We start from the raw sequence: 9,853 nt of genomic DNA, 5'->3' as shown, positions 1-9,853 counted from the left end.
CCCATTGGCCTTCTAGAAACCGCATAAAACTCACATAAGTACGTAAATACCCCTGTTACTTGGAAACCAAGTAACCAAAGCCCAAGCCCACGGCAGGTTATAAGTACCACTCTTGGGAGCATTCCCAAGGCATCCAATAATCAGTCTAAACCCTAGAATCCTAGTATTCCTTACCGTACTTTTTGCAAGTACAGTTGGCGCCGTCTGTGGGAAAAGGTAAAACTAGCCTTGACCACGTTTCCGAATCGCAAATCGTGATTCGGGAAACCTAAAACTAGACCTCTGAATCGTAAAACCCCCTTGCGATTTGGAAACCCCGACCCTTTTTTCAACAAACCTAAATCGCACCTCACGTACGATTTAGAGAAAAGCCTTTCATCATGGCAACAGCCGAAGAGTTAGAGTCCATGCGAACTCAACTCGCTCAGTTACAAGATCGCAATGACGCCTTGCAGGCTTCGATGGAGAACATGCAACAGAAACAACTGGAGGAGAAAGAGGAATCGCACCATGGCGAGATGGACGATCTGGAACCACAACCTCTGTCCGCCGAGATATGGGGAGCGCCAGTTCCAGAAAACTTCAAACCGCCCCATCTCTCCGTCTTCGATGGGAAGAGCGACCCTATGGAGCACGTCACGGCTTTCAACACTCGCATGTCCGTAGTCGGAGCCCCAGACTCCCTCAAGTGCAAGCTACTGGAGGGGACTTTTTCTGAAGCCGCCTTGAGATGGTACATGAACCTCCCCCGTTTCTCTATCACTAGCTACCCGGACATGACAAGAAAACTTATCCAACAGTTCTCTGCCAGTCGCCATCGCAAAGTACCCGCAACCTGCCTCTTCAACATTCACCAGGGACACAATGAGTCCCTACGAGATTATCTGGCAAGATTCAACGACACGACCATAAAAGTCATCAATCCCAACCAGGAAGTATTTGTGGGCGCCTTCCAGAACGGTCTGAAGGCAGGACAGTTCAACGAATCCCTCGCTCAAAAGCCCGCCGATTCCATGGAGGAGATAATCGCCAGGGCAGATTGTTACATAAAGGGAGAAGAAAGCAACGCTGAGAAGAGGGCAAGGGACGCCAAGGAACGAACGTCTAATACGGAGCGGCGACCTTATCAACCACCGTCGAGTAGAGATCGAGCTCCTTACCGAAGAACTAATTACAGGCCTTACTCACGTCCGGAGGAATTCACCCCCCTCAACACGAAGCCAGAACGCATTTTGAAGGAAGTCTATGAAGCCAAGTTAATCCCAGATCCACCTTTACCACGATACGAGATCATGGGAAAAGACAAAAACAAATGGTGCAAGTATCATCGAATACGGGGGCATGACACTGACTCATGCATACACCTACCACTGGAAATAGAAAAGCTGATACAGAATGAGAAGTTAAGAGGATACGCCCAGGACAGGAAGGGCGAGAACGAACAAAAGACGGAAAAGAAGAAGGACGAAGGGAGCGAAGGAAAGAGACACACGCTCAACACCATTTCGGGCGGTTTCTCCGGGGGCGGAGAGTCCAATTCATCACGAAAGAAATACGTCAGGCAGGTAATGTTGTGCCAAGAATACGAGACCCCAGACTCTGGGCGTGAACTTGATATCTCTTTCACTGCCAAGGATTTCTGAGACGTCGTACCACACGACGACGACCCCATGGTTATTACTCTGCAAATTTTCAAGTGGGATGTGAAGAGGGTGTTGATCGACCTAGGAAGTTCGGCGGACATCTTATACTACGACACATTCGATCGAATGGGATTGGACCCGGAACTGCTACAACCTTTTAAGGGAACCCTGGCAGGATTTACAGGCGAACAGGTACACGTAAGAGGTTACATCACACTCAAAACAACGTTCGGGAGCGGCTCTCATGCAAAAACCATTCGAGTAAGGTACCTCGTCGTAAACTCGCCCAGCTCTTACAACATTATCATTGGTCGCCCCGCCTTCAACCTTTTGGGAGGCTTCCTGTCCACAAAGTTTTTGGTCATGAAGTATCCCTTAGATAATGGAAAGATTGGGACCATCCGAGGTGACCAGAAAACTGCCAGAGAATGCTATCACAATAGCCTGAGACTACAGAAAACAAGGAAGAAGTCCAGTAACGAAGAAACTCACGAGGTCAACATGATAGACCTCGATCCTAGAGAAGACTTCCAGCAAGAACGCCTCGAGCCCATCGAAGACTTGAAAGAAGTATCCATTGGTCCAGAAGCACATCAGACAACTAAGATCGGCACGTCTCTAAGTCGGGAAGAAGAGATCGCCCTCGTCAATCTACTACGGAGAAATCTGGATCTTTTTGCCTGGCACCCATCCGAAATGCCAGGAATGGACCCTGATATTGCCTGCCACCATTTATCAATCAAGCCTGGAGTGAAACCGGTAGTACAGCGGAAGAAGAAGATGGGCGAGGAAAGAAGGAGAGCCGTGGACGACGAAGTTAAAAGATTAGTCGACGCCCGCTTCATCAGCGAAATAAAGTACCCAACATGGCTGGCCAATACCGTCCTCGTAAAGAAGGCGAACGGGAAATGGAGGATGTGCGTGGATTATACAGATCTAAACCTGGCATGCCCAAAGGATCCTTACCCGCTCCCAAAGATCGACCATTTGATTGACAGCGCCTCAGGATACAACACCCTGAGCTTCATGGACGCCTACTCTGGTTACAACTAAATACGAATGGACCCTCTAGACGCCCCTAAAACAGCCTTCATGACCAATACCAAGAATAACCACTACGAAGTCATGTCTTTTGTCCTGAAAAATGCTGGAGCCACTTTCCAAAGATCTATGGACACCGCCTTCAAGCACCAGATAGGACGAAACCTGGAAGTGTACATTGACGATTTGGTAGCAAAAACAAAGGGCGGACGTAGCCACACAGAAGATTTGGAAGAAATCTTAGGGCAAGTAAGAAAGTACAGAATTCGGTTAAACCCAACAAAGTGTTCTTTCGGAGTGCAAGCTGGGAAATTCCTAGGTTTTCTCTTAACTAGGCGAGGTATCGAAGCAAATCCAGATAAGTGCCAGGCGATCATCAACATGAGGAGCCCGTCCAGCATAAAAGAAGTCCAACAGTTGACAGGAAGGCTGGCCGCCCTGTCTCGCTTCTTATCCTGCGCCGGTGACAAAGCTTTCTCCTTTTTCGCTTCCATTAGAAAGAAAGAAAAATTTGAATGGACACCAGAGTGTGAAGATGCCTTTCAACAGGTAAAAAAGTTTTTATCTAGCCCGCCAGTCCTTCGGCGACCAAACCCAGATTCCATCCTTTTCCTATACTTGGCGATCTCCGCAAACACTATGAGTACGGTATTGGTCGAGGACTCAGAAGAAGGAGAAAGGCCGATTTACTTCGTCAGCAGAGTATTCAAAGGCGCCAAGCTACGCTTCCAAAAGTTAGAGCGCCTGGCTCTGGTCGTAGTCGCCACAGCAAGAAAACTGCGTCCGTATTTCCAAAGCCACAGAATCGTCGTAAAGACAGACTATCCCATCAGACAAGTGCTTGGGAAACCAGACCTGGCAGGAAGGATGGTCGCCTGGTCCATAGAACTGTCAGAGTACGACATCCAATTCGTACCAAGAGGAAGCATCAAGTCCCAGGTTTTAGCAGATTTCGTGGTGGAACTCACCTCCCCGTCCCAAGAAGAGGTTCCCTTTGTGTGGCTTTTATCCGTTGACGGCTCCTCCAACTTGAAGGGAAGTGGCACAGGCATCATCCTAGAAGGTCCCGAAGATATCATCATAGAACAATCCCTCAGATTAGAATTCAAAGCAAGCAACAATCAGGCAGAATATGAGGCACTAATCGCTGGCATGACTTTGGCACAGGAAATGGGGGCTGAAAACCTACGGGTAAAAAGCGATTCTCAGCTCGTGACAAGCCAAATTACGGGCGAGTGATAAGTGCTCAAAAGTAATATATTTCATGTGTTAAAAGAGGCATTTTTAGTGACTTGTTATGCAAGTTATCTACGGAAAAGCAACCAATTGTTGTAATTATACCATTTGTGCTTTATATGCCTAATTCTACCCAATTTATGCAGGAAATGACAAGCAAGGACCAAAACTCAAGTTGTGTGAACCAAGCAAATCTCGCTTACGCGAGGTCATCTCGCTTAAGCGAGATTCTTCCAGGGAGAAGCTCAACCTTCGCTTGCATCTCGCTTCCAGGGTCGCTTGTGGATTTTGGCATCTCGCTTACGCGAGATCATCTCGCTTACGCGAGATTTCTCCAGGGAACAATTGTAAATCTCGCTCCCATCTCGCTTCCCAGTCGCTCAAGCAGGATTCCAAGGCGGTTTAAGTCTCAAGCAACCTCGCTTACGCGAGGTCTAACTCGCTTGAGCGAGATGCAACTTCATCAAGGAGCAGGGCTACGTGGCAGGATCTCATTGGCCATGGTTGGATATTTAGGATTTTCGCTTGAGCGAGATGTATCTCGCTTGAGCGAGATTACACGTTTTCAGCCCATTTAAATACAAGTTTAACCTCTCTCTAGAACTATTCACTATTCCATTGAAACATTTTATACAATTCTAGAGAGAGGTTAGAGCTATTTCATAAGAGAGAAACACAAAGCAAGTGATTAAGGAGTAGATTCAACCCTAGATTCATTGAGACATCAAGGATCTTGGCATGGAATCTTCATCTTTCCTTCCTTCCTTGCATTAGTTTACATGTCTATATGTAACTATCACCTTCTTTGTAGTATTGAGGTAACAATCAAGCTATTATGTAATCTTTTGATCTTTTAATATATAAGGTTCTAGCTTAATGATTCAATATTGTTGTTATTCTTGCTTTTAATGCTTTCAAAGAGATTCAAGATGATTTGGACACAAACTCTTGAATCTAGAACTAGAATAACAATCTATCTTATGTTATATCACTCTTGACAAGTTTGTAAACCTTTGATAATTACTTTTAATCAAGATTTTAATGCTTTCGGATACTTAATCAGGCTGGACACGGTCGATTAAGTTATCCGATCGACTTTGTTATCGTTTAAGGAATTTGGACACGAATGTTTAAACGCTAACTTGGAAATAACGATGTCGCTTTGGACACGAAGGATATTGTAGAAATGATTGTGATAATATTGGTTATAAAGCTAGAGTCTGTTAATCGATCGAGAGATTGCTGCTGTTATGCTTGCTCGTTATCTTATACCGCAAGCGAAATAGTTCGATCCCCTCTCGTTTTTACTTTAGTGTCAAATATGGATATAGTGTTACAAACAAACAAATTATATCCAAACCCTTAATGTGAACGATTGTGTAAATGCTTATGATTAAACGTAACTCCCTGTGGAAACGATCCTATATATACTCACGTGTACATAGTTATATGACGTGTAGGAAAAATCTTACATCAGCGAGTACCAGACGAAGGACCCTCATCTCATCAAATATCTGGAAAAAGTACGAGTCCTAGCCAAAAGATTCGTGTTCTTTGAAGCTGTCTACGTACCACGAGAACATAACTCAAGAGCAGATATACTGGCGAAGCTTGCCAGCACCAAACGACCGGGCAACAACAGAACCGTCATCCAAGAAGTAATCTCAGAGCCCAATATCAACTTTGAAATAGTTCACCACGTCGCCGAAGAAAACGCCGGCTGGATGGAGCCACTACTTAGGTATCTAACCGGTTCTTTCACGCCCAAGAACAAGGATGAAGAGCTGATAGTCAGAAAGAGAGCTTCGAATTTCGTTATCATCTCGGGTAAACTCTACAAGCGAGGTCGAACAAGCCCCCTGTCACGTTGTTTAGCGGAGAGTGAGACCCACCTGGTGCTTCTCGAAGTTCATGAAGGCGTGTGCGGCAGCCACATAGGAGGGCGAGCTCTAGCCGCAAAGCTCCTCCGCGCTGGATATTACTGGCCCACCATGCTCCAAGACAGCTCAGACTTCGTCAAGAAATGTGACAAATGCCAAAGATTCTCCGATAAAAATCACACCCCAGCAGTAGAACTTACTTCAGTATACTCCCCCTGACCTTTCCATAAATGGGCAGTTGACATTGTAGGACCTTTTCCTCTCGCCCCAGGACAACTGAAGTTCCTCATAGTAGGAGTCGATTACTTTACTAAGTGGATTGAAGCAGAAGCCGTCGCCAAAATAACAGCTGAGAGAGTCAAAAAAATTTACTTGAAGAAAATCATCTGCCGTTTCGGTCTACCCAAATTCATAGTATCTGATAATGGAACCCAATTCGCAAGCTCGTCCGTGGTAGAATTCTGTAAACACCTGGGAATACAGACAAAGTTCGTCTCAGTAATACACCCGCAAGCTAATGGGCAGGCCGAGTCAGCCAACAAGGTCATCCTCAACGGCATCAAGAAGCAGTTAGAGGCTGCCAAAAGTCTCTGGGCAGAACAGCTCCACGAGGCAAGTACATTTTCAATTTAATTTCTCCGAACTTCCAATAAAATGTGTCATGCGTATAAACGTCGCCCTGGTCAACATAAGCACAGGTACTATGGTCCTACCACACTACACCACACTCTTCGACAATGGAGACGCCGTTCACAATGGTCTACGGCACAGACGCCATGCTCCCAGTAGAAATTGATACCCCCACTTGGCGGAGGGATACTTTTTCTGAAGAAGGTATCAAGATTTATATTTATTCATCTAACTTGTTGTTTCGCAGGCAAACAGTTTTTTCTTCTTACAGTTTTACTTCTTACGACTCCATCATATAAATTCATGAGTTATTTCTTTGAAAAGCTAATGAGATAGGTCTCGCGGTCAGCATGGATGTGATCGATGAGGTGAGAGAGCAAGCTCATATAAGAGAATTCGCCGCCAAACAAAGAGCAGCTCGCCGCTACAACTCGAAGGTGGCGCCCAGAGAAATGAAAGAAGGCGACCTCGTATTAAAGCAAGTGGTAGCCCCTACAAGGATAGGAAAATTGTTCCCCAACTGGGAAGGCCCGTATCGAGTTCGAGAGAAATGTTCCCATTGAGCTTACAAATTGGAGGAATTGAGCGGAGAAGCTATCCCCCGCACTTGGAATATAGCTAATCTACGCCATTATTACAGTTGATTTTTCGCTTTTCTTTTCCTTTCTTCGTAGTTTATCGTCTTTTTGAATAAGGCTGGCCTAAGACCACCACTATGACTTGTGATTTCTTTGAATAAATTGAATAAACAGAAGGTTAGGGTAGCACTCTTTTCCCCTGCAAGGGCAGGGGTTTTTAACGAGGCGCCCTCTCCTTTTTTCAAAAGTTGCTAGCTCCTACTATTGCATGAAATGTCATTGTTAAAAATTTAAATGCAGGCTCGCCAGTTCCGTCAACCCTGGAAGGGCTCTGACGTAGATAATTAACTTCAACCCTGTAAGGGCTCTGATGCTCGCCCAAAACGCCAACCCTGTAAGGGCTCTGGCGGGGTTCGACTGAAAGTTCCGTCAACCCTGGAAGGGCTCTGACGTAGATGATTAACTTCAACCCTGTAAGGGCTCTGATGCTCGCCCAAAACGCCAACCCTGTAACTGTAAGGGCTCTGATGCTCGCCCAAAACGCCAACCCTGTAAGGGCTCTGGCGGGGTTCGACTGAAAGTTCCGTCAACCCTGGAAGGGCTCTGACGTAGATGATTAATTTCAACCCTGTAAAGGCTCTGATGCTCGCCCAAAACGCCAACCCTGTAAGGGCTCTGGCGGGGTTCGACTGAAAGTTCCGTCAACCCTGGAAGGGCTCTGACGTAGATGATTAACTTCAACCCTGTAAGGGCTCTGATGCTCGCCCAAAACGCCAACCCTGTAAGGGCTCTGGCGGGGTTCGACTGAAAGTTCCGTCAACCCTGGAAGGGCTCTGACGTAAATAATTAACTTCAACCCTGTAAGGGCTCTGATGCTCGCCCAAAACGCCAACCCTGTAAGGGCTCTGGCGGGGTTCGACTGAAAGTTCCGTCAACCCTGGAAGGGCTCTGACGTAGATAATTACCATCAACCCTAAAAGGGCTCTGATAGTCGTCCAAATAAGGGCTCTCATAATTTTGATCAACGTAACGTTAACCTTAGAAAAGTTCCAATAAAGTTTGACAATCTCAAACCTCGAAAAAACTAAGATGCATCGTCATCAAGAGGGAAATCACGCAACATAAAGAAAATAAAATAAAAACAAACAGCAGGCCCATACAAGTGCGATCATATGATCAAAGTGCATCATGATTTAAAAACTAAAAAGTTTCCATACAAAATCCAAAAGGCAGAAAACAAAACGTTAAATTGTTCACGAAGGCGCTGGAAAAAGTCGCCATGATTTAAGATACAAAACCATAAAATTATCAGAACTAGCATGAATCATTCATCGTCGACAAGCTCGCCATCAATGATGACCTTAAAAGGATCAAGCTCTTCCAGTTTGGCGTCAGGATTGAATAAAAGCACCTGCTCCTTAGCACGACTAAATCCGTTTTCGAAGTATAGCGCAAGAGCTCGCTGTCCCTCATCCACCGCCGCTTCCGACTTCTTCAAAGCAGACTTAGCCTCGTCCCTCTCCGTCTCTGCCTCCTCTTTTGCTTTTTTCATTTCTTCCAGAGCGTCTTCAGCGGCCTTTTTATCCTTCAACGCCTCCTTCAGGCGGCCATCTAGTCCGGTGGATTTGTGCTTCCACTTCTCAACGTCCTTCGCAGCATCTTTATACTTCTTCTCCACCAGATCCTGTTTCACCTCTAGACAGTGACTCAGCAGCAGGGTCCTCAAGGCAGCAGTGCCAATATCGGCCACCAAGTCGCTGCACTTGGCTTTTACTCCAGCTTCAACATCAACCTTCGCAAACGGCACTTGCTCTTTCATGTACCTACAAACCGCCAGACCGCAATAAGTCACCTCTCGCCCAAGACAGATAAAGAAAATCGACTAAAAGGCACTCAAAAATACTTACCGACTAATGTCGAACTCCGAATGCCAGAAGGATTCCATAACCTCGTCATTCAGCGACGTCCCACCAACTTCCTTCCCCGTCGGGGGGCGGCCTCCTGCACCCTTAGCCCCCCGGACTGTCCTTGATTTTTTGGATGATGATGGAGATTCGACGGAAACGAGGGTGTGTTCACCCCCAGCGCCCTCCAGGTCATCCACCTCAATGACCCCAGCATCCCCCTTTGCAGAAGGTTCTTTACGCTTTAGCTTCCTTAAGGAGACGCCCGCCGATCCACTGGACACATAGCCGTCAGGATTCTTGCTCTTCTCAAGCTCGGCGAGATACTTCCTCATCTCCGCTCCAGTAAGGGGCAACATCTCCTTTGAAAAGAAAACCAAGTGCATCCAGTTAGTAAAAACATATGATAATCCTTGAACGAAGCCCAACATAAGTAATTAAGAGAACACTCATGTAAATAAGCATTCAGACGAACCACGTCGCCTTCCCTATTTAACAGCTCATGAATATTGAGTAAAGGAGCCTCCTCCAAGAAGTCCACAAGTGCACGCTCATAGGGCGACATGGCGTCACGATCATAACCTTTCACAGCCAAAGGAGTGCTAGTCCACCTAAGTGGAAACTTGGGTACTCCATTCACCAACACGGAAGATGTAGAACATTCCGGTGCACCCTGTACCCTAACAAATGTATCTCGCCATTCTTTCTTAAAGTTACATGCATAAGTAGGAAAAAGCCTTTTTCCAGAATGGGACGAAATAGAGATCCACGTACCCTTGTTAACATCTTTGGTCCCATAGAAGTGGAAGACACGCCAACCGCAGGCTCGAGACCCAGGGACTTGCACAGAACATCGAAGGCGCGAATAAACGCCCAACTGTTAGGGCGTATTTGAGTAGGCGCCACATTGTGGAGCCTCAAGACGTCCATCTCGAAGGGCG

At 46.2% G+C, this 9,853-nt stretch overlaps 3 protein-coding genes across 3 annotated transcripts; all 3 read left to right on the top strand.

Annotated features, from left to right (window-relative positions):
- The first annotated feature begins 380 nt into the window (after positions 1 to 380).
- LOC146954740 (uncharacterized) lies at positions 381 to 1,643 on the top strand. The gene has a single exon (XM_085745784.1). It carries the CDS (start codon positions 381 to 383, stop codon positions 1,641 to 1,643), a length of 1,263 nt encoding a protein of 420 aa, XP_085601910.1.
- Positions 1,644 to 1,670: 27 nt separating this feature from the next.
- On the top strand, positions 1,671 to 2,696 carry LOC146954739 (uncharacterized). The gene has a single exon (XM_085745771.1). It carries the CDS (start codon positions 1,671 to 1,673, stop codon positions 2,694 to 2,696), a length of 1,026 nt encoding a protein of 341 aa, XP_085601897.1.
- A 3,841-nt stretch (positions 2,697 to 6,537) lies between these two features.
- Positions 6,538 to 6,993, top strand: LOC146954738 (uncharacterized). Its single transcript, XM_085745747.1, has 2 exons — positions 6,538 to 6,634; positions 6,755 to 6,993. The coding sequence occupies exons 1-2, from the start codon at positions 6,538 to 6,540 to the stop codon at positions 6,991 to 6,993; spliced, it is 336 nt and encodes a 111-aa protein (XP_085601873.1).
- The last annotated feature ends 2,860 nt before the right edge of the window (positions 6,994 to 9,853 follow it).

This window comes from Medicago sativa, chromosome 1, assembly GCF_051527215.1.
Source record: "Medicago sativa cultivar Bolivia chromosome 1, Bolivia_mono, whole genome shotgun sequence".
Lineage (NCBI taxonomy): Eukaryota > Viridiplantae > Streptophyta > Magnoliopsida > Fabales > Fabaceae > Medicago > Medicago sativa.
This window is presented reverse-complemented; position numbering and strand designations above follow the sequence as displayed.

Excerpts from the sequence above, each read along its gene's own strand:
- LOC146954740 (XM_085745784.1), top strand. The coding sequence starts at position 381 with ATGGCAACAGCCGAAGAGTTAGAGTCCATGCGAACTCAACTCGCTCAG.
- LOC146954739 (XM_085745771.1), top strand. The coding sequence starts at position 1,671 with ATGGTTATTACTCTGCAAATTTTCAAGTGGGATGTGAAGAGGGTGTTG.
- LOC146954738 (XM_085745747.1), top strand. The coding sequence starts at position 6,538 with ATGGAGACGCCGTTCACAATGGTCTACGGCACAGACGCCATGCTCCCA. Across the intron at positions 6,635-6,754 it reads GGATACTTTTTCTGAAGAAG|CTAATGAGATAGGTCTCGCG; the intron begins GTATCAAGATTT and ends TTCTTTGAAAAG.